This window comes from Anabrus simplex, chromosome 6, assembly GCF_040414725.1.
Source record: "Anabrus simplex isolate iqAnaSimp1 chromosome 6, ASM4041472v1, whole genome shotgun sequence".
Taxonomy (NCBI): Eukaryota; Metazoa; Arthropoda; class Insecta; order Orthoptera; family Tettigoniidae; genus Anabrus; species Anabrus simplex.
In genome coordinates this window covers 152002140-152026532 of record NC_090270.1, presented here as the reverse complement: position 1 = coordinate 152026532, position 24393 = coordinate 152002140, and the positions used below count along the sequence as shown (strand labels likewise).

The 24393-nt window shown below is 39.9% G+C and overlaps 1 protein-coding gene across 1 annotated transcript in view; it reads right to left on the bottom strand.

Annotated features, from left to right (window-relative positions):
* The window catches only part of Wdr81 (WD repeat domain 81), a 340798-nt gene that overhangs the window by 236003 nt on the left and 80402 nt on the right, over window positions 1-24393 (bottom strand). Inside the window, exon 5 of the mRNA XM_067149985.2 lies at window positions 11680-12252. Within this exon, the coding sequence (XP_067006086.2) occupies window positions 11680-12252 (573 nt within the window). The remainder of the gene's footprint in view (window positions 1-11679; window positions 12253-24393) is intronic.

Sequence of the window (24393 nt, the reverse complement as noted above, 5' to 3'; positions counted from 1 at the left end):
ACAGGCTTGTGGAGAGGTTGAGGGGCCAGCGGCGTGTAGATATCCATGGCATTTACTATTATGAAGCCACAGTGTAAGGAGGAGCAGGAGACGGGAGCGTGGTAATGGCCGTGGCAAGAACAGGATGGCAGTTTAACGGGTCGGGGCAGGTTTTACACAAGGCTTACATCTAAAACCAAAATATTACAGAAGGGGCAGAATGCCTTAAAAGTGAAACTCAAAAAAAATATAACCTTCATATCCTTTCAAAATAATATGAAGCAAGTTAACACAGAAATTACACCGGTTTCACCTGGGACAGGTGAACTCTAAATATCCTCTCGGTGGCTGGATTACTTAGCAATAAGGTAACCGGCGTAAGAAAATCGAGAATGATACAAGGCCCATGAAATCTGGGGGCAAGCTTGCCCGCGGGAACAAAATTTTTGACCATAACCTGGTCACCTACCTTCAAAGTGGTGGGTCTCCGTCCACGATCATACCTTTCCCTAACCTTTTCATGAGACACTTTAAGATTGGCTTTAGCCTTCTTCCAAAGATCTTTAATGTTATCCGGATCTATTGTCTCGGGTAGAATGTCATTCAAAGACCAGAGGTTAGAGAGCGGCGAGTTGGGAACAAACTTGAACATCAAAGAAGCTGGAGTAAATTTGTGTGATTCATGGACCGCCGAATTCAAAGCAAAAGCTAACCAATGCAGGGACGTGTCCCACCTGGAAGGATCTTCATGATGATAGGCAATGAGTGCGGACCTGAGATTACGGTTAACCCGTTCAGCCAGAGATGGTTGAGGGTAATAAGCAGAAGTAGTTACATGAGAGATGGACAAGTCAAAACAGAATTTACGAAATAAATTTGATGTGAACGCCTTAGCATTATCAGATACAATATATTGGCACGGACCAAAAGAAGCAAAAATAGAATTTAAGCAAGTAATGGTTGACTGAGCGGTAGCCAGCTTAGTCGGAAATAACCAGGAAAATCTTGTAAAACCATCTACACACACAAAGATGAACTTGTTGGCATTACCCTTTGACTGGGGGAAGGGTCCCACATAATCAATATACAGGCGTTCCATGGGGCGCGACGCTTGATGAGAAGACAAAAGGCCTACCTTGGTGGACATGGTGGGTTTACTAAGCAAACAAGATTTACAAGCTTTTACAAGTTCACGGATTTCACCGTCCATACCTTTCCAAATGAACATTTCACGAATTTTTTCACGGGTTTTAAAGATTCCAAGATGCCCTCCTAATGGGGTCTCATGATAATACTTGAAGATCATAGGCACAAGAACCGCTGGCACGACAACCTTCATCATCTTATCATGCCTCGATGGGCAACATAAAACACCATTCCTCAGAACATAAGGGACGACATGTTCCCCAGAAGAAAGGGTTTCCATTATCGGACCCAGCGTCGGATCTTCACGTTGGTATTTCTCGATATCCCTAAAGAGCATGGGAGCATCTGTTAGGATGGCATTAACCTCAGATAGTATGGACTCGGAAGGTGATGAACTGTCGACAGGTTCATGGGTCTCGACGTCGTTAGAAAACATACGGCTGAGTCCATCAGCAACAACATTTTCGGTACCTCTGATATGTCTAACATCAAACTGGAAGGCGGAAATACGAATAGCCCAGCGGGCTATACGACCAGTACGACGCGGCCTACCTAAGACCCAGCTTAAGGCTTGATTATCTGTCTCCAGGTCGAATTTAACGTGTTCCAGATAGAGACGGAACTTTTCTAAGGCAAATAAGACTGCCAAACCTTCGAGCTCATAGATGGAATACTTGGCTTCTTGAGCCGACAATGTCCTAGACGCATAGGCGATGGGTCGCCTCCCTAGTTCAGTCTCTTGAAGAAGGACTGCAGCTACAGCTGACGACGACGCATCCGTTTGGACGATGAATTTCTTCGAGAAATCAGGCATAGCAAGTACAGGGGCATTACAGAGAGCTAATTTAAGATCTTCGAAAGCGGCTTGTTGAGAAGGTCCCCACTCGAATTTGATGCCTTTCCTACGAAGAAGGTTTAAGGGCGCCGCTCTATTAGCGAAGTTAGGAATAAACTTCCTGAAGAAATTCACCATACCAATGAATCTAGCGATACCTTTGATGTCCTTAGGAGGTTTAAAATCACGGATGGCCTGTGTTCTAGAATGATCGACAGCTACCCCATCGGGTGACACAATATGCCCTAGGAATGACATAGAGGGCTTAGCAAAGGCAACCTTGGACAACTTGACAGTTAACCCAGCCTTACGAAGGCGATTCAGAACTTCTCGCAGATGATCTAGATGTTCTTCAAAGGTTTCGGAAAATACGACGACATCATCCAAGTAGTGATATAAGTACTCAAATTTGATGTCGGAAAAGACCCTATCTAGTAGCCTAGTGAGCACAGCTGCCCCCGTGGGGAGCCCGAAAGGCACGCGGTTGTATTCGTATAAGTTCCAGTCCGTGGCAAACGCTGTAAGATGTTTAGACTCTTCGGCAAGGGGAATTTGATTATAGGCCTGATTCAAGTCCAAGATGGTGAAGAACTTGGCCTTACGAAACCATGAAAAGCAAGAATGAAGGTCGGGAAGGGGCACAGATTGCAACACCACCTTCCGATTGAGAGCCCTGTAATCAATGACAGGCCTGAAGCCTCCTTGGGGTTTCGGGACTAGAAAAATAGGCGAAGAATACGCTGACTTAGAGGGCCTAATAATACCATCCTTCAACATCTGATCGATGATTTCTTTCAGAGCCTTCATTTTAGGTGGAGATAGCCTATACGGTGGAAAACGGACAGGAATCGAATCCGTGACCTCAATTTTGTATTCAATAAGGTCAGTAACACCAAGAGTATCAGAGAACACCTCGGGAAACGACTGACACAGTTTCCGAATACTATCAGCCTGCTCCTCAGGTAGATGTCTAAGGTCTAACAACATCTCATCCTGGGTAGGCGAAATAGATGAACATGATACAGAATTACACTTTAACAAGGGAATTCTACAATTGGACGCAAATTTGAATGTGCACGACCTACTCTGGAGATCGAGCACAAGACCAGTGTGAGAAATGAAGTCCGCTCCCAATATGATGGGGCAAGACAAACGCTTGGCCACAAACAATTTGATCTTCCATGTAAATTTAAAAACCCGAATTTTGACATGTAAGGAACCTAGAATTTCTAATGGAGATGAATTAGCCGAAACATATTGAACAGGAGAAGAGACATAGTCAGGGAGTTTACAAACAGATTTCAATTTAGAATACCAATCAGCCGAAATAATGGAACAAACACTGCCTGAATCTAAGAGAGCTGTTATAGGCTCGTTATTTAACTCAATCTTAAGAAAAGGAACAGGTGCGGGGGTATCCGCCGCAATCCTAAGACACTCTTTAGGGCATTCAAAAGATGAATTTGAAGGCTGGTCGTTCTCTGCATTTACAACCTGTTTACTAGGGGCTAAGTCTCGGGAAGATGGATTAGTCGGCTCAGCCGACGCCACTAGTCACTTTTTATTATTGGCATAGCTGGAATTTGCACCAGAAGTTGAGCAGGAGGGGGTGCTATTTGAGTTTGGGCAATTCTTGGCGATATGTGAGAAGGCCCCACACTTAAAACAGCCTTGTGATGACCCTGCTCCATTCCTTGTCCCACTTGACTTGATCAGGGGACACTTATTCCGCAGATGGTCAGGCGACCCGCACGCATAACATTTACGGGGATTGACTGGTCGGCGAGGTGGAGGCCGAGTGTTACTAAAGGAAGGCGGGGGTTCTTTCGCGACACGCAAAGAATCGGCGTATCTAACTCCTTCCGCTGAGACGGCCAATGCTTCAAGTTCAGAGAAGGTTTGCGGACACGCCGCGAAACACAAATATGACCTGTAGGATGGCGAAATACCTTCTACAATAGCCTGCACAATCTGATCTTCAGGAAAGTGCAGAGCAAACACCCTAGTGTAGAATTTGATATCTTGAATGAAATCAGCCAAGTTTTCATCCAAGCGCTGTACACGGTAATAGTACTTCTGAATCAGGGAGGACCTGGCCCTAGCCGGGATGAAGTTAGCTAGCAAATGGGCATGGAAATCCTCAATAGATGATTGCTCGGCAATGGCTCTTACGATTTTATCAGAGAGAATACCAATAGCATACGGATAGATAATTTGCAAAATTTGACATGGCGAAAGAGAAAAAACAAGAGCATGATCCTGAAATTCCACTAGAAATCTTAAAAATGAAATTACATCACTGGTGGTGTTGACGGAAAACTTAGAGATACCTCTAAGCAACATTGCCAATGGATGAGGCAAGCTACTGAACCCAGGTGACATAGTCGTTAAAGGTTTCAATGGCAAAGAAGTTAATTCAGAGCGGATGTTACCCAATGACGCACGGCGTTCAGATTCGTTGTTCGATGGGGCAGAGATAGTTTGAGCAGCAACGGTTATCCTATTGACTTCTCCCTGAGGAGGCTCTTCCTCGTTACCTACATTCACCGTGGCGGGTTGATCAGTTTTGGGAGGAACTTCGCCGGTTAGCAATTGAGTGACCTTATTAGACAATTCAGAAATAGTTTCAAGGAGCGTATTAGCGTCCTTCCTCTGAACGTCATTCACCTTTAGAGACAACAGATCATTAACTCTATTTGCAAAGTGATACAGCCTGCCTTGCACACGCTTAATTTGATTAGGAGACGGATCGTTTTCATCAAAAAAGCTGACTACAGATGCTAGCCCAGTAATATTCTCGACGATCGTGGAAAGAGAGTCATCAATTTCTTTCTCTCCCAAATTGGGGATGGAAATGGGCAAATCAAGGGACTCTCTAAGCTTGTTGGTGTCGATTGCAACCGTGCCTCCAGATTGCACATTTCTGATAGTTAACTCGTATATCAACTCCTCTTTGCGCAAGTAGTTAAGGAGGAGAACATCGCGAGGGCCGGGCATGATGACAGAACAATTTTGAAAAACTCAAAAATTCCAGCAACTGAGAAAATTGTTAGAGTTCGAATCAAAGCAATGTTTAGCCGTCAAAAGGGGCTAAATTGAGACCCATTCAACCACGCTCTGCTACCACTTGTTACGGAGATATCCGTGGTAGGTAGAGGTGAAAGAAGGTGCGGGTGTGAATGGGTTTCAAGCTACGAAATTAACGTGCAATGTAAAATTAATTTAAAATTTAACTAGGTTATATTTTCTTTTCAAAAACAAGAGATAACAATCATAACAGGTACAGAGTAGCAAAAATGTAGGTACAATATTACTGGATTCGGGCTCAGTGCCCTTACTTCATAACTCTTGGGCAATCAGCCCCGCCTTACTCCAAAAAAAAAAATTTTTAGCCAAGGGGCAGGAAACCCCATTCATGCCCAGGAGCACTGGCTCCAAACATTACACATAAAGCCTGCACGAGGCATACAGAAACAAATTTCAAAGAGCGATCCGCTCTCAAAATTGTAAGCCTATCACAAGGCCACACCAAACTCTACCTTCAAGCTGTCCTTCTAAGGACGTATTCACAGGGGTAAAATACCCAACCTACGGAGGTCTATTACATGAAAAGAAGGTTGATTACATGACCTCTAAAATAACAATTTGAGAGGAGGCGAACTTGCACTCCTAATACACTTTGTTTTTAAAACCTAATCTGGCTCTGGGCCGCTAACGCAAGGGCTAATCCCATACTACAGAGGTGACTTAGAGAAGAACACTTTACATTACATAAACGAAGAATAGTTTGAGAAAATAAGTTCACCTCAAAACAAATGTGAGTGGGAGCTCGAGAGGGTAGCACTCTTTATCCCAATATGTAGCTTTACAAGAAAAAGATGAAAAGAGTAATTACATTTTAGGAAAAGGTTACATGATGGAAATGCTTCGAACCCGCCGCGAGTGTTAAACTGCCGACCTAGCAAGAAAAGAAGTTATTAATAGGCCATTACCTGGTGTTGAACGGCAGAAGAAGAAAGAGGCGCTTCCCGCCTCCTGCTATGTACTTAATACACTGAAAGATGGAACAGAAGTGGCCCGGAGACCCTAAAATCAGCAGTTTATATACTCTCGCGGAAGTTTCTAGGCGTTAGGGGAATGAAAACACCCGCCCACAATGTTTTTATTGGATAGGACCCCGCAATCGATTCAAGTTGGGGGGAAGATACATCTGATTGGATAGAAATTAATTTAAGAAATTCGGGATTGGCTACATGCAAAACAAGGGGAAAGAGAGGGGTATACAGCCAACTTAAACAATAACAGAAAGAAATTTAGCAAAGAACAAACATTTGAAATAAAAATTTCTTCAACAAAATAGTTCTTTGACTCCGCACTAGGTTGCACTATTGTTGATCTTCAGTAGTGTCCTCTAGAAGAGAAAGTTCACACTTCTTACTTCAAGCTAAACAAAAACACATCAAAAGTGACACAGTTCAAAAACTCAAAATTTTCCACGTGGTGACATCTTCTGAGAAAGTAGAGAATTAATAGAATAGATAAAGTTCAACCTTCCTCCAGAAGAGGAGTTTCAACTGGCGCAACTTTTAAATAAACGGTGTAGAGGTGTACCGCCCGGTACAGACACAATGCAGCTAATTTGAAAAGATCTTAATTCTAAAAATGAAGTATATTTACACTGTTACAGGTCAATGCTGTTTTCGATAGACATAGGACTTGTTTTAAGTATGCAGCTTTAACTGCCTCCAGCCTCTTCAAGTTTGCAGGCATAAGCCATAACTTATTGATTGCATAGCAGACAATTGGCTCTATCTTAATATATAAGAGGCACAAAGCTATTCCTAACGAGAGTTTCTCAATTTTCTTTATATCAAAGATTGTGTTAACCGCAGCTGTGCATCTTTCTTTTATATGCTTGCTGAAGGTTTTCCCTATTACTTTTAAGGTTATTCCCAAATACTTATAGGAGTTTACCAATTCCAGGCGATCACTGCCACAAGATAAGATATCTGTTTGTGATATGTTCCCTCCACGCCTAAATTCATAATCTTTGTTTTGCTTGTATTCATTTCTAATCCGTTCTTTTGTGACCATACATACAACCTGTCCAATCCTCCTTGTAAAATCAGTTTGTTTTTTGACAGTAGGATCACGTCAGCTGCATATAGTTGCATTGTGATCTCTTCTGAGACAACCTCTTGGATAACATCGTGAGTGTGCAGATTAAACAACATTGGGCTAAGGGGATCTCCTTGAATAACGCTATTTGTTTAAGTAATAAGTCCAGACTGACCCACTCCATCACTGATAGTTATCAGGTTGAAACTCAATATATTCACTATTAGCTGTAGAAGAGGAGAGTTTTCTCATTGATATGATTCTGTTAACTCTGTCAAATGTTTTAGCATAACCTACGAAGGCAGCATATAAATGCACTCCTGCTGTGTTTGTTACATCCCATATTCATACAGTAGGCCTATACAGCTGCTCACATAAGTATTCGTCCATGTACGTCATGTGAGGACAATGGTCAATAGCACCAATATCATGAAGAAGTTAATGATAATCAAATAATAGTATGTTTTATTTGCCATCTGACCATCTGAGAACATAATGTATAGCACTGTAAGCACTGGCATTTGGAAATAATAAAAAACAATCGCAATGCTTGCAGAAAAGTCACGTTGCAAAAGTATTCGTCCACAGTAAGAACTCGAGGATGTACAGTCATTTCCTAAGAATCAGCAGCGCGTTGAACGTTCTTTGGAAGCAATCACGGCTTGAAGGCTTTTTGGCATGGATGTCACCAGCTTTTCTATCACTTACGGGTCTATTTTATGCCATTCGTCTATGAAGTAATGCTTCAAAGCTTCCTTATGTATAATACGCTGCTTGCTCAGTTTACATTTTAATCCGCCCGTAAATGCTCTATGTGGTTTAAGTCTGGGGACTGGAGTGTTTGCAGCATATGAGGTGTATTGTAGAGTAGCCATTCCCTAACAACACGAGCAGTGTACTCTTGCTGGAAGAAGTACCCTCTATCAAGACCTAATTTTGCTTCGCTGGGTGATTTGTGTTATTTTAAAATATTCAAATACAGCATCTTATCAATCCGTTCAGGTATTATATGGCAGTTACTTACCCCAGCCGCCGACATACACCCCCATACCATAATGGAACCTTCTCTATATTTTACGGTTGGTTGCAGACTTTGATTTTCGAGCCCGGCGTTCTTCTTTATCGATACACGTTGCTTTCCAGAGCAGTCATATAAACAGAATTTGCTCTTCTCAGTAAACAACACGTGTTTCCAGAACGCCGAAGGCTTTCTAACGTAATCTTTGGCGAATGCTAGCCTCTTCCTACAGTTCACCTCACTCATCCCGGGGCTTCTTCTGTCTTTTACGGCCCTGCAAAACAGCTCTGTAACACACGTCGTATGGTGTTTGTGCTGATGTTCTTCCCAGTGAAGATTTGTACATCTGTTCGAAGCACAGGTCCAGACACATGGGAATTTTGCTGGACAGTGCGTATAATGTTTCACTCTTCTCCTGCTGTCAGCTTTCTTGGCCACCCAGTTCTTGTTCTATTGAGTACAATTACACTGGTCTTATATCGCTGAATGATACTTGCGACTGTATTTCGCGGTATTCCTGTTTTATCGGCAAATACTCTCTAATAATCATCAATTTGGTGGAGTTGGATAATTCGTTCATGTTCAACAACAGCTCGTTTCCTTATCTTAACCATTGTACTTGAGGCATTCACTAGATGTTCACTCACTAACACTGTCCGCATCACTAATTGGCTGAGCTTGGTGATGCGACTGACTTTCTCAAAGCCGTGATCGTTATACAAGACCGTGCACAAGGTGGACGAATACTTTTGCATTGCCATTTCCTAGCTTAACCACACTAATTATTTTTTATTAAAGAGTATTGACCTGCAAGAGTGTATATTCTGCCGTTATTATTGTAAGTATATATTGCATATCCACTGCTTACTTCTTTCTAAACATACCTTAAGCTTTGTAATGTACTCTTGGTGTTCAATATATGAAAAGGGCAGACAAACGAATACTTATGCGAGCGGCTGTATTTGTCTATAAAAGTGGAATTTAATTTCTTTCCTACTGAAAACCATTGTCTCTCATCATGAAAATAATTTTGTATACATTCTAGCATATGTATTACATCAGAGAAAGCCCATATTTTCTTTCATCATCAGTAGGGTTAGGTACACAGCATTTAATCTTCTCTGCTTTACAACTAATGCCTAAAAACTTCCCTGCTGCTTTATTTGATGGATGCCAATCAGATGTGAATCCAATAATTATACATCAGCATATTCTAACTGAATGCTTACTTCAATTATTATATTGGTGAAAATATCTCCAGATGTAGCATTTCTGCTTTCATAGATGGGTCACAAGTTGGATCCAGTTGTATAACAATGGCACAAACACTAAATCATGATTTGCTAATTATATGTTTTGAATGCCTTGATTTATATTATCCAGATCAACAAAATCTTCAGCTTTCAGGAAATGTTATTGAAAGTTATCTCCTCACACAATTTTACTTCATCAAAAAATAGCACTCCTAACCTTTTTTGAGTCACTTTCTTCATGGAAATATTGTAAAGTGACATCAACAACATACTTAAGAGGCTATTAGAACATTTCAGACCCATCAGCGAACATCTTAAATGAACTTCTGAAGGAAGAAGCAACAAACTGCAGTTCAAACAATGTCTATAAAATTTAGGGGACTTAATCCTCAACAGTACACTGTCTAAGAGAAATTCACTGTTGTACCACATTCTTTTTTGAAACTTTCCACTTGATATTTACTATGAGTATTTGCTTTTTGCTAACATATTTTGCTAGAGGCTTTTCATTGCTCCTACTTATGTTACTATCCTCTCCAGCTCATATATTCTAGCCTTGGCTATGGACAACTTATTATCTGTTCTAGTCAAATTTCTGTTCAAAAGCTTTCCTTTCAGGATTAGAAACTCTCTTAATCGTATCTTCATGTTTGTTAAATGAACAGGTAGTGGAAGTATAATTAAGCCTGGCATTACTCATTGAAAGGGATGACAAAGAGGTTTCAGGGATAGGCCTAACAACTATTGTGTCTATAGCTGAATTTAACATCTTAGAATATGTTTAGGCATATGTATTACGTTGGTAAGAAAATTACCTAGGGTTCTGCATATGAGAGGCTAGATGTTTGTACAAAAATTGCTTATAAACATACCTTTCTTTTATTTTTTAACATCTTACATTACAGAGAGCAATACTGTGATGGTCAGCTGTGGCAGAACCACTAAAACAGGTGAAGTGAGCATATTTCTTCTTCTATAGACTGTTGGTATATTAACTCTTTCAGACCGTGTATGCACAATTGTGCGGGTTCGTATTTTATTCATGTCTGAGCTTATTTGAAGTTTTCTTGGCGCTAGACCGCACTGCAGTGCTTGTGCAGGACACGTAGCATGTACTTCAGTTGTTTTTATTTAGAGCTTGACTTCCAGGGGGCAGGAAGAAGAGTTTAAAACCAAAGTTCATCAGCAAGATGGCAAGAATCAATAATGCCTAAGTATTTATTTATTGCATTCATATTAATCTAGAAGCTTGACTGAATATCAGAATGTAATCAATGAAGTGTGTAAATTTTTTAGCGAACGTAAATTTTGAACTTACAACATCGTACGTAATACCATGAGGTTTTGAATGTTGATATGTACAATTGTGCGGGCTAGGTTTTCCTACAGGCAATGCATGCAGGAGTGCTGGGTGCTGCCACCAAAAGGACTGTGAAAGCAGAACTCGTACTCTTTGTGAGAAATGTAATGTATAAGACTTTAATTGTTTAAAATCATTCCATGCTGTAAAATAGAACATTTGATCATGTACATGTGTATATTCATATGTAATGAGCTGAATTTTTTAATTTTGTATTTTGTGTAAGTAGTGAATTAAGTCCTGACACGTGCAATCATGTGGGTGCTGTTTTACACATGATAGTTCTTATTTTGTAAAATAAACTGTAAACATGTATTTGAGAGCATTTTAATAGGTTTTTGACATATAAACTAAAATTCACACCTCCAGATTTCTTTCAGGGCTGATGACAAGGTGCTGCTGCCAAAAGGGCTGTAAAAGCAAAACTCATCCACACTGTAGAAAATGGAAGGTATACTTGTGTTTGAACAACGATTTTAATTGTTTTAAATTATTTCACACTGTAAAATACAACATCTGATCATGTACATATGTATATTTACATGCAATGAGGTAATTTTTCTTTTTTGTAAGTAGTGAATTAAGGCCTGACACAAACAATTGTGTGGGTGCTTTTTTTCAGATGTTAACTTTTATTCTGTAGAGTGAACTAAAAATATATGTATTTAAGAGCATTTTAGTCAGTTTTTGACGTACAAACAAAAATTTGCACAGCCAGTTTTCTTTCAGGTCTGAAAGGGCTACCAAAGTCGACAATCAAAAAGATTGGCTTCCTTCTAAAAAAAAAAAAAAACACCCACTTGAAGTGGCTACATAACAGATAGAATATGAAGATTTATTATAACACTCAGAGCAATAGGGTGTAACCCAGTAATCAAAGATTTTGGTAGCACACAGAGATGGTTTGAATGATTCCACCTCAGAATGCCCAGAGGAAGTAAGCAAATATATGTAGAAAACTCATACATACCTGTGCTGATACTGTAGCAGTGTCATATGTAAGATCAAGCTGCCTATCGCCTTTATTGAGACGAAACTTAGAGCGTGTCATGTCTCTCCAATTGCCTCCACTGCGGGATGAGAAGTCCGTTACCCATGGCATGACGTAATGACAGGTAGGATCACCATATCTTCTCCCAGCTAAACTATTCAGTGCTAGAAGATAGCTAAAATTGTCTAACTGTCCATGTACCCACAACTCACATAAATGTTCCAATTTATTACCATCACAATCTATCTGCTTTCTATTTTGGTCCCTACGATTACTCATTCTACCACCTAAAACAGTAACGTTCCTTGATGAGGTATCATCACTAGTTTTCACTTCTAACTGAACTGGAATGTTTTCTCCATAATTTACACCCGCCACTGAACGACATTCACATACTTTAATGTCCTGAACGGAGAGTTCAGATCTGCAATAGCTACATTTAGCTACACTTTGCACGTTACTTCTTTGGTCCCTTGATTTAAGATGTTCAGAAGATAAATTAGATTTGCTCTTTGGCTCATTATGGACATTATCCATTAGTTGTGGTAAAATCTGAAAATAAATTGAAAAATCATATAAACAATTTGTACATAACCCTTCAAGAGAAAATCAATTGCTCACAAGTGACCACCCCACACTGTCTACTTACAAACAAAATATGAAAGGGGATATACTTTTGTACTTATGTAACTATTATAACACCAAATAAGTAATTTTCAATTTGTAATGGAATAAACATTTGGAAAATGACAAAAGATGGTATAATTAGGGTAAAAGCTGCTTTAGTGGATCAGTGGTAGAGTGCCCAACTCCTGATCCGAAGTTTGCAAGTTCTACCTCAGCTGAAGTAGCTGATTTTTAAGTATGAAAGCCCAGAGAGGCATTCCTAGTACATGGAGGTACTTATCTCTTCTTTTCCAATGTCACTGCATTGTGCTAAAAAGGAGGCTTATGATAGTGTCTCTCTGAAAACAACCTTACTCCTTGTGGGTGGGGTTAACTTCCAATAAGTAACCAGGGGAACCTGACCCCTACAGATCGTGTCCCCAGGTGGCGGATAGGGGGCCCCTACAGTATGTAGGGCTGGTTGAAATAACCAATACAACCCGCGGACCAACAGGTAGCCCAATTCCTGGGGGTTTTAAAATACTGGGACCCCCTCTCCCCAGGGGTCATAAATATGGAGGGCCCTTGCCTTGGGTTAAAGGTGAAGACCTCAACGGCATCTACGGCGGAGAAGATGGACTTCGGTACGGTGGAGATGGCGGAAGAGGCAACCCGTCCTTCTGGGGTGTACAGATGGAACCTACTGCCTTGTAGGACGAGGAAGGCATCCTCAAAGGCTAAGGGAGTAAACCCTGAAAGAAAATCCTCTTATGCGTTAGGCCTAGCAAGTCAGCAGGAGAGTATTGAGTACAGTCGCTTTCAATAAGAAAAAGAGCCTCGGAAAGAATATTATAGAAAGGACTGACACATCCTCTCAGACAATTGTAAAGTATCATGACCATAGGGCTGATGATATACAATATTCTGAAAGGAAACCCCAAATAAAAAAGAGACCCAAATACCGAATTGGAACTATGAACATTCTATCATTAACTGGAAAGTTAGAAGAACTCCTAGACATGATGGATAGAAGAAAAATACCAATATTGGGATTAAGTGAGACCAAATGGTAAGGGATTGGAAGTAAGACACTTCATGGAGGTTATAAATTATACTGGAGTGGACAGCAGAAGGTAGCGAAAAATGGTGTTGGATTCTTAATTAACGAAGGGACTGATGCTGCAGCTGATGTTATCTGCAAAAGTGATAGAATCATTAAAATGTTCATGAAACTCTGGAGAACACTAAGGACACCATCATACAAGTGTATGCCCCACAGACAGGCTGCAGTGAGGAAGACAAAGAGAAATTTCGGCAAGACCTGGAAGATACAGTTAATGAGGAAAGTGTTATTATTATTGGAGATCTAAACGTGCAAATTGGGGTAGACAGACTTGGGTACGAGAACATCATTGGTCTACATGGATTTGGACAAAGGAACCCAGAAGGAGAACAACTATTAGATCTGTGCAGAAGAAATGATCTTATAATCAAAAATACATTCTTCAAAAAAGAGACAGTCACAGAATAACAAGGTACAGTTGGGACGGCCAGTATAGAACATTGATTGACTACATAATCACAAATAAAGATGGTGGCAGGTACATCACAGATGTAAAGGTCATCCCTAGTGAAAGCATGGACAGTTACCACAGATTGCTGGTAGTAGATTTCAAACATAAGACAAATGAAACGCAGAAACTTATTACGAAAAATCCAAGGGTTAAAACTTGGAAGTTGCAAGAAGTCCAAATAAAGGAAGAAAACAAACTAAGGATTCAACAGAGTTTGCCGAAGTGTGAAGTAACCAGCGTTAATGAAGAATGGAAGACCTTCAAAGACACCTTTGTGGGAGAAGCCAAAAACCTATGTGGAGTTACAAGTTCTATCAAAAGAAAAAAGGAGACACCATGGTGGAATGATAGAGTGAAAACAGCGGTGAAAGAAAGAAACCAAATAAAGAAGGCACTGGACAACGTAAACCAAAAACAGGGACAAGAACGAAATGAACAAGAAATACAAAGGCTTCAAGGAGTATACAGGAACAAGAAACTTGCTGTAAAGAACATTGAAAGGGAAGAAAAAGAGAAGAAATGGAATGAGTTTGCAGACAAACTGGAAGAGGATAGTAGAGGAAATATGAAATTGCTATACAGAGTAGTGAAAAACAAGCAAAGGGATCAAGAGACCATAAAAGCAATAGAACGTGATGATGGAACTCTGGCACAAGAAGAGGGAGAAATTAAACAAGAACTCAAGATCTATTTCGAAAAAGCTGCTGAATGGAGATACAGAAATCATAACAACAGATAGAGGAGAGCCAAGTCAAGGAACCACAACTGAACCACCAATTACATGGCTTGAGGTTGAAAATGCGCTCAAGAGCATGAAGAAAGGAAAGGCAGTGGGCATAGATGAACTAAGTGCAGATATGCTGAAAGCAGTGGGAATTCCAGGAATCCAATGGCTCTACAGACTGCTCAACATGATATGGGAGGAAAATATTATTCCTGAGGACTGGAAGATGGGCATCATTGTACTTCTGTTCAAGAAAGGAAGCCGATGAAAATGTACTAATTACCGTGGTATCACACTGCTGTCTCTTGTCCTGAAAATATTGGAAAAAATAATAGAGACCAGAATCAGAGATATTGTTGAACCAATTTTGGAAGAAGAGCAGTATGGTTTCAGACCAGGAAGGTCAACTACAGACCTTATATTTGCAATTAGGATGCTAATGGAAAAATACTGGGAGAAGAACAAGCCTTTATTTCTAATATTCTTGGACATTGAGAAAGCATACGATAGTGTACCAAGGGAAATAATTTGGCAATGCATGAAAGAACTTCAAGTGCGAGACAGCCTCATGGACAAAGTGAAAATGTTGTATAGTGGGAACAGAAGCTGTATTCAAGTAAGATGTGGTTTGTCGGACTGGTTTGAAACAAAGAGAGGAGTGCAGCAGGGCAGCTCATTGTCACCACTTCTATTTATTATTGTAATGGATGTAGTAATGAAATCTATTAAAAGGAAAGAACATGGAGATATCAAAGCCTTCACATTTGCAGATGATGTTGCAATCCGGAGTGACTCAGAAGAGGAATTGGGAGAGAGAATACAAAGCTGGAATGAGGAGTTTAAGAAATATGGTTTAAACATCAGCAAGACCAAGACGCTGGTGATGAAAGTGTATGGGGAAGGAGCAGAACCAATAGTCATGTTAAATGAAGCTCAACTGGACAGCGTTCCAGTTTTCAAGTACTTGGGTAGCGTTATATCAAATGACAGCCTAGCAAAACACGAGGTGAACAATCGAATCAATAAGGCAACACAATTTTACCACGAGGTAAGAGACCTGCTATGGGATGAGCAAATACCCATGAAAACAAAAATGACATTGTACAAGTCCTATTATACACCAATTCTTACATACAGTCTCGAAACCACAACACTGACCAATACAGATAATTCCAAACTTCAGGCAGCTGAAATGAAATTCCTATGCACTATGATCCAGAAAACCAGGAAAGACAAGATTAGGAATGAGAAAATTAGAGAAGAAGTAGGAATAGATGATTCTCTGCTCAATAAGATTCAGATATCAAGACTGAAGTGGTTTGGTCACATGAAGAGGATGCCAGTAAACAGAACTGCAAGGAAGGAATTTGACAGAAAGGTAGAAGGAAGATGACCCGTGAGAAGGCCACGAAGGAAATGGATAGATTTAGTTAAGAGCGATGTACTGCTGAGAGGTCATGATTGGGACAAGTTGGCGGAGGAAGAATGGTACAAGGACAGGATGAGATGGAGGAGGCTCATATACCACACCCGGGAAACTGGAGATGGTTTAGGATGATGATGATGATAGTGTCTCAGCAGTGAACTAGCCAGCATCTTGAAGAGATGTGACATTCCAACTGATAAACCTGCTGCCATACTGGGATAAAACACAGTTCTTTAGAGGTGAGAAGCCTGAACACTATCAGATGTGATTCATCACATTTTGAAGGACAGTCAAAAATCTTAGCACTCCAGGTCATTGTTGGCATGTTGATGGTGCATTTACTGTCACCTGACCAAATTAAATAAACTCAGACATAAGAAATGTCTAGTAAATTCTGCTTTCATTGCTAAATAGTACCACAATTAAAATGTTAAAAGTAGTAGCCAGTCCACCTAGATGGCACCACTTCATGAAGTCTTCAACTTGGTAACTGAGATTATTATTATTATTATTATTATTATTATTATTATTATTATTATTATTATTATATTAAAAATCTTAAAATCAAGAATTATTACTGTGCCAGCAGACTTTTCCTCCAAAGTTCTTGAACTTGCCGGTATATCTCCGTAAGGAAGACAAACTTGATCAGCTGTTCCCTACATCTCAATATCTACTGAAGTATTTCTGCAATTCTTGCGTTTAAATAATATGTTCAAAGTAATTCGTGAAAGAATATGTATTCATGAATAGAACAATTCTTTTCTCATTCGTTGTGATTTTTATTTTTATGAAACTTAAACATTAAAAAGGAATTTGCATCTATTAAAAATACAAAAACTACTTTAATTTAAAGTACAATTTCATGCACTTTCATTCACTGAAGCTTACAGACTGAAAGGTGAAAGGCACAATATGAATAATAGTCATATCTTTAAGAAATGTCAATGTCTTGATATCGTTACTGTTCATGTACAGACTGGAAATCCAAAACCCTTTAGTTGTTTGTAAACACAACCACATCTGTATTTAGGCATACTCATATGGTAGGAAGCATTTTTAATGTTCTAGCACCAGCACCAATAAGGAAGCACTAGTCATATTTCAAACAGTGTAGTAAGTCTTTGATTGCAAGAATTATTTTAATCAACAATGTTGATCATAACTGTACAATTATTTTACATGAACAAGGGAATGTTTTCAATAAGTGCAGTGAATCAATCTAATGTGGTTTGGACAGGGAATGGTTTTAGAACAACAAGTAGCGTTTAGCTTGCACAACTCATAGTGGCTACAGAATGTTGTGTGTTCAATCAAAATGTTAGGAACAGGTTCATGATGCCTATTTGCAATCTCAAAATCCATGGCTAAGTCTAGCATTTAACTCAAAGATATAGCACATTACAGATGGAAAATAAATAATGCTAAATGGATCCCTCATATGGTAGGCACTGTGTCCAAAATGTGCAGCATGGTGGTGGCTCACCAATGTTCTGGGGTAGCATTATGCAGGGTCTTTGTACACCTCTCATAGTTCTACAGAGCACAGTAAATATTCCCTAGTATATTTTAGAGAAGACTTCATCTTCAAACAGTAAATTGCATGTCCATTTGTGCAGTTATCATGAACACCTTCCTTTTTTGAGCTGGTATAACCCAAATGGAATGACCTGACTGTTCTCTAGGTATTAACCCCACTGAAAATGATTGCAATAAGTTGAAGTAAGCTTTATGGACACCAAACCAATCATGTAATCTGCAGATTTTTACAGATCCACCACAGATGAGACAAACTGGACCAAGTACAGTATAATGACCTTGTCAATGGTATACTAAAATGGATTCAAGCAAGTACCTGACTAATGGGATGTCCTATCCTTTATAACACTGTCAACACTGATGGGGAAAATCCAAGTGAGAAACCAATGATGTGATCTTGTGTAGAAATGTTTTGTTTTGTTGAGCAGGAATTATTGCAAATGTATTATACTTACATTAATCACATATTTCATGGATGACAGACTCTTCTGAATGTGGGAATTTTATAAAGTGTACACACTGGTTTAAATTCTGTTTTAAAATTTGTAACTACATATTCAGAAATGTGGCTGGGAAGAGATAGATTAAGAAGACCAAGAGCTACATACGACATCTATGGTGCCATTATGATGATGATCCTTGTTGTTTAAAGGGGCCTAACAACTAGGGCATCAGCCCCTAATGGTACGAGATCAAACGAAATGTAATAATAATAATTATTATAATGTAATGACGACTCTATTTTGAAAGAAGATGATGAAAATGATTATGAATTAAAAGTAATCCGTGGATCTAACTTGCAATGCCTTATTTTCTTATAAAATAATTTTAAAATAGATGAAAATGTTTTAAAATGGAAATCATATACTGTACAATCCTGAATACCACCCGCCCTTTTGTTACAGAAATATTGCTCCTTAAATTCGGGTGCGGGTCATGTTTAAGCCTTTCGTACTGTTCTGAAGACACGTCAACGCGGCAACAGAGGTTTCATGTCGCATCACTTGGTAATGGCTCAAATCTTGCTCCGTCACTCGCTTCCCCATTACCGGAAATGCGTGGTGTGGCAGTTGATTAATACTTTGTGTTCTGAGTGAACAAGCATCAGTGGTAAAAAGTGGTGAATTCAATAAAGCATTTGTGCTCAGTTACTGGAGTGAGAAACTTAAAGTTGTGATGGAAGCTGAAACTATCGGAAACTGTGCCACCGGCAGAAAATATAATATTGATGAATCTTGTATTCACAATGGGAGGAAGAAGGAAATTTTATTAAAAAGTAATGGTGACCATAGAGCTTTCCGAGAGCAGAGCACACAGTTTCCTGAAATTGAAGAATGGCTTTATAAATACGTGACTGAAAGATGTGAACTAGGTTATGGTGTATCGACTGAAATGTGGTAACTAAAATCATTAGAGATTGCAAAGGAACTTAAAAACAAGGGTTTTACTGCAAGCCGTGGGGAAGTAAGAAATTTTTATCAGAGAAAAAGATTGTATATGCGAAGACGTACATCTACTTCACATCACCCTGTTGCCTACAAAGAAAAGTTGACGGCCTTTCATCGCCACATTATTCAGTTGTATTTGCTTTATCAAACTGGGAAAGCTGATCAGACACCCATTTATTTCGAATTGCCACTAGACAATACGGTTCACATTAAGGGATCAGGACAGGTGGTAACAAAAGCAATGCTGCATGGTAATGTTATGCATGTCCCTCCATATGTGGTTCTGAAAAGTATTATGAATCCAAGAATTCGGCTGGATGGACAGTGAGTTAATCGAAGACTGGGTGACGTGTGTGGTAATGTCGCCCAGGAGCTTTATTGCAGAAGAAGAGCCTGCTTGTACTGGACAGTTATCACAAGCATACTACAGATACTGTAATGAAAAAACTGATCTGGCAATAATTCCAGGAGGGCTGACTTCTATGCTACAGCCACTTGATGTTTGTGTGAACCGGCCTTTCAAAGCTACATTGAAAGAGCTCTACACTGAGTGGATGACGTCTGCCAGTGATCACGCACTGACACCAACTGGACGAGTGAAACGACTTGAAGTGGAACTCTTATTGCAAATGAATAGACTGCATGGGATCACAACTTGGTGAAAAAGAGTGAGTGTGTTAAAATAATATTTTACGATTTTAATTATCTATGTTTTTAGCGTAAGTTAATATTACTAGATCTTAGAATAGGGGCAAAAGATCCACATAGGTTGATGCCCCGAACAAATAGCAAAAAATAAAAAATTTAAAAAAAAAAAATCTTAGAATATGAGGAAATTTGTTTTGAGATGTCAAGTTTGCTGATGAAGAGAGTGGGCCATATCTCAAAACATGTATGAGTGACAATAAATTATGTACACTTATGAATTCTAAAATAAATATTGACAGTACGGACCCAACAACTAACCATGGCATTTTTCATGAGCTTAGTCAATACGGACCAATCAAAGACATAAAATGGTCAAATTTACTGATTTGTGATGATACAGCATGCAGGATTTCTGAAATTTTCTTTGACAAATGTTTCACTACTGAAGTCCTCAATAAATTAGTTTCCTCTACTTCCTTTTCTATACTAAGGTACTTTGACATTGTACATCAGGTCCTTTTCGTTAGTTGTTTAACACTTCATTAATACAATAGACCTCATCTTCATCATCATCATCACCACCACCACCACCACCACCACCACCATCACAAGTTATGCTAAAATTCTGGCCCATTAAATCTGCCAAAGCTCCTTGTTGTAAAATCTAGTAGCCATTTCTTCTCTGAATTTCTTGTTTTCTTCTACAGTCTCTTATCAGATCCATGTCTTCGTCACACTTGTGGTCCCTTGCAGACAATACATCACCATACTGGTGATCCTCCCAGTTGCTGATATCAGTTTGGCTCTTCTTTATATTAGAATTTTCTTGTATGATTTTTATGGTCCTCCCTGATTATGTCATCCATCTTTCAATCAAGAATACATCACTTGGTTTGGAAGACTTGTTTTAGGTATGTCAATAATGTGGCTGTCCTAACAAAGTTGATAGTCATAGCCTAAATGCTTATAGTATTTGCTGCTTCCGCGATACTGATTTTGTTGAATGGTCCTACCATTTTCTTCAAAGAATTCTTCTAAGACAACACTAGTAGTGTTTTTCCTGTCTTCTGTAAGTATTCCATGTCTCGCATCCATAAAGGAAGTACTGGTGTCAATATGACTTTGTCTGGACATTGAGGTCATGGTTGTTGAAGACCTTCAAATGCAGCACTTGCACAAGGCGATACTATTAAGGGTGAACAAAAAACGCCGCACTTGGAGGTCAGCATGCGATTCCTCATCCAATTGCAAGACAACAGTTTCTATAGCCAAATCAGATCTGGTGCTGTTGGAAAACAAGGCGAAAACGAGAAGCTGGCAACACTGTCACATCCTGCAGTGCATCGGAATATAATAGAGAAATGTGCATCATCCCGCTCTACCGTACCCGCCATCGCAGCTCACTGAGTAGGCGGTTGGGTTATCAAACCCACATGCACCATGGAGTTATGGCTCGAATCTACGTTCTTTTTTTCTTTTATGTGTGTGACGTCAGGTCCCTCGTTCCCATCGTGTAACTGCGTTTGTAAGCATGACATACTGTTGTCATATGACAATAGTCGAACACATGACAGTGTGATCCATTCAACGGAATGCATGAGTCAACTAACCACGCAGTGCACAACCATAACTAGTCCTGTCAAGTGCATGTAGGGCGGCTTCCTGATGAAGTACCCAAACAGCAAATACGTCGATAGGCTTTTAGTGTTGGGTGCATCCGATAACCAAGCTGCTGCTACTGCTTGCGAGTATGCAGCACGGTACTCTCAAAGGCGCCATCCCGATAATGTTTTTCATCCCCTTGAGCAATGCCTCCACAAACGGAGAACGACATTCTTGAAGCCGTTCACCAATCGCCACGGCGAAGTACCCATGATATTGCAAGGCAGTTCCAGACATCTCAAACAATGGTTGCTGACGTGTTGCACGAAAAAAAACTGCATCCATATCATTACACGTTAACACCAGTGGCCAAAAGACAGCATTCAACGAGTACAGTTTTGTGAATGGCTTTTGCAACAAGTTGAAGATAACGAACATTTTATAAAGAATGTGATATGGAGTGATGAATGAAGCTTCACTCTGGAAGGTATTTTCAACAATCACAACAGCCATTACTGGTCTGACCACAACCCACGTCACCCATAAACGCGACTTTCAGGCATGCTTTGGCATGCACCTGTGGGCTGGAATTGTGGGAGGAGTGCTTTCAGGCTCTTACCAGGCAAAGATCTTTGCTCCAATACGGCTGATGATGACCCCTAGATGGGTCGAAACTAGTACCGTATAATTTTGTAATTTTGTGAATATATTGTATTGAAAAGGTGGAAACATTTAAGTTATTTTTATTATTATTACTTTTCAATCCAGTGTAGCCTACCTACTGTACTGTATTGTGTTTACTTGTACCAAATTGGATAGAGACGATGTTACTGTATCCACTACTATTATGTTCTATGTATTGGCTTTACTTGTGCCATGGATGAAACAAAGTGGCCGTTTACGTCTGTAAGAAGTTCATGTTATGTTTCAATGTTTACATAAAGCTAATTGTAACGGTAAGACAGAACATAGTGTATTGCATAGTGGAGGTGTACATTGGATACAATTTGATACATTAACTGGAAAAAAAAAAAAAAAATTGGTGCGAACGTGACTCGAACATCAGTGCGTCCGCACAACCGGCATTTATGGCATTACCTCGTCTCACTGAGTTAATGAGAGAGCTCCGGCAGAGCACCGAGTTCATGCGCCCTATGCTTGGCCATGCTGCACGCCGTTATAGTGTTGCCAGAGTCTAGTTTCTTAACTCGCATTTCTATTAAACCTATTGGTGGGACTAGGTTTTGCAAGATAAACTTTTGTCGTGAATTTCGACGAGGAACCGCATGCCGACCTCCACGTGCGGCATTTTTTGTTCACCCTGTATTTCAGCACCTATGTTATCATTTGTTGAGAGGTGGATGACAAAGGAATGAAAGTATTTGATATCGTGCAGGGTGTCACCAATGATCCTGGTGGAATTTGGTACAGGTTGACAAAACACACATATATATGTGCATTTGTACAATTTGCTTTACGTCGCACTAACACAGATGGTGATGATTGGATCTGCAAGGAAGCAACCGTGGCCTTAACTAAGGTCCAGCCCAAGCATTTATCTGGTGTGAAAATGGAAAACCATCTTCAGGGCTGCTGACAGTGGGGTTCGAACCCACTATCTCCTGAATGAAAGCTGACAGTTATGCAATCCAAACCATGCAGCCACTTGCTGGGTAGAACTTATATTTTTCTAAGTTCTAATCTGACACGAGTATATGCTAGGTTAACTGCATTGAAAATAGTTTTTGAGTCTTTCTTTGTATTGGAGTTTGATAACTGAAGTTGACAATACTTCAATCTTGACTTAGTACGCTAAGGTTAAATAACCTGCCTTCAAATCAAGACAATATTTCCATGTTTGGAAGAAGTTATTCTGTAACAAAATATAGTACACTCTACATAAATATCAAGAACAAAGTGACAGTGATTATACATCACTGCTTGACATCTGTTATGATCTAAAATTGCTCTTCAGGTCCGTTGCTGCTGGTATGAGAAGCACTCTTGTCATGCAACAGCTGAAGCTTTCTGATGTACTTCGTTGGACACCCAACTAAAAATAAGACACTCCAAATAACTCCACGATTTATGGAGATGACTTTTACAAGATCTACGAATGCCACATGGAGCTGATTCTGTTCTTCAGATTTTTCTTGCAATGGTCTGGCAGTGAGGATCATGTTAATTGTACCTTCGTTCGATCAAAAACTATACTGAGTTTCTGGTGCATGCAGCCACTTGCTCGGCAGAACTTGTATTTTGCTAAGTTTTTAGTGTAAGTTAGTATTACTAGATCTAAGAATATGAGGAAATTTGTTTTGAGATGTCAAGTTTTCCGAGCTATGTACAGAAAGTAGTGATATCCCTTGATAGTTGTTGCAGTGAACCCAGTCTCCCATGTGATGATTAAAACATTTAGCAAACCAGCAGGGATGGTTTTGGTGTTGCAAATTTTGGCAATAAGCACATGTGTATGTTCAGCTTCTATGTGACCTCCTTCCTTGAAAAATCTGGCAGGGAACAAAGGCAGCCAGTCCTTGGTCTTCAGTTCAGAGGATTCTGGGTTTGATTCCTGGCAAGACTTGGGATTTTAACTTATCTGGTTAATTTCTTGGCTCAGGGACTGAGTATCTTTCAGTTTTAATACATATCGCACATAACCACACTACCAACCACTGCAAAAACATACAATAGCTGACACATCCCCTTCACACAGCAATGGCATCAGCTGTAAAAATGGGCTTTATCTGTACACAGTGCAGAGCTCAAGGGTTTTGCCCTAAACTGAGTAAGGGTTAGGCATAACTCTATGTGAGACACTGGGGTTGGGGCCCTCAATCCCGACACAGCATGCCCCAATGGCTGACAGGCGAAGTTCCTGCAGATATGCAGGACAGGTGTAAATAAGGCCTAGCCAAATAAGCACCTGCAGATCAACAGAGGGAATGAGAATATGGTCAACGGCCTCGACGGCAGAAGAGGATATATCCCAATGGCGGATGAACCTGATGAACACAAATCATCTAGCAGCATCTGTACCCCATGTTAGGGGCAGCTGTGAAAGGCATCTGCACCCTATGTTTGAGGCAGTCTCATTAAAATCCTGGCAGTAGGTATAAAATGCAA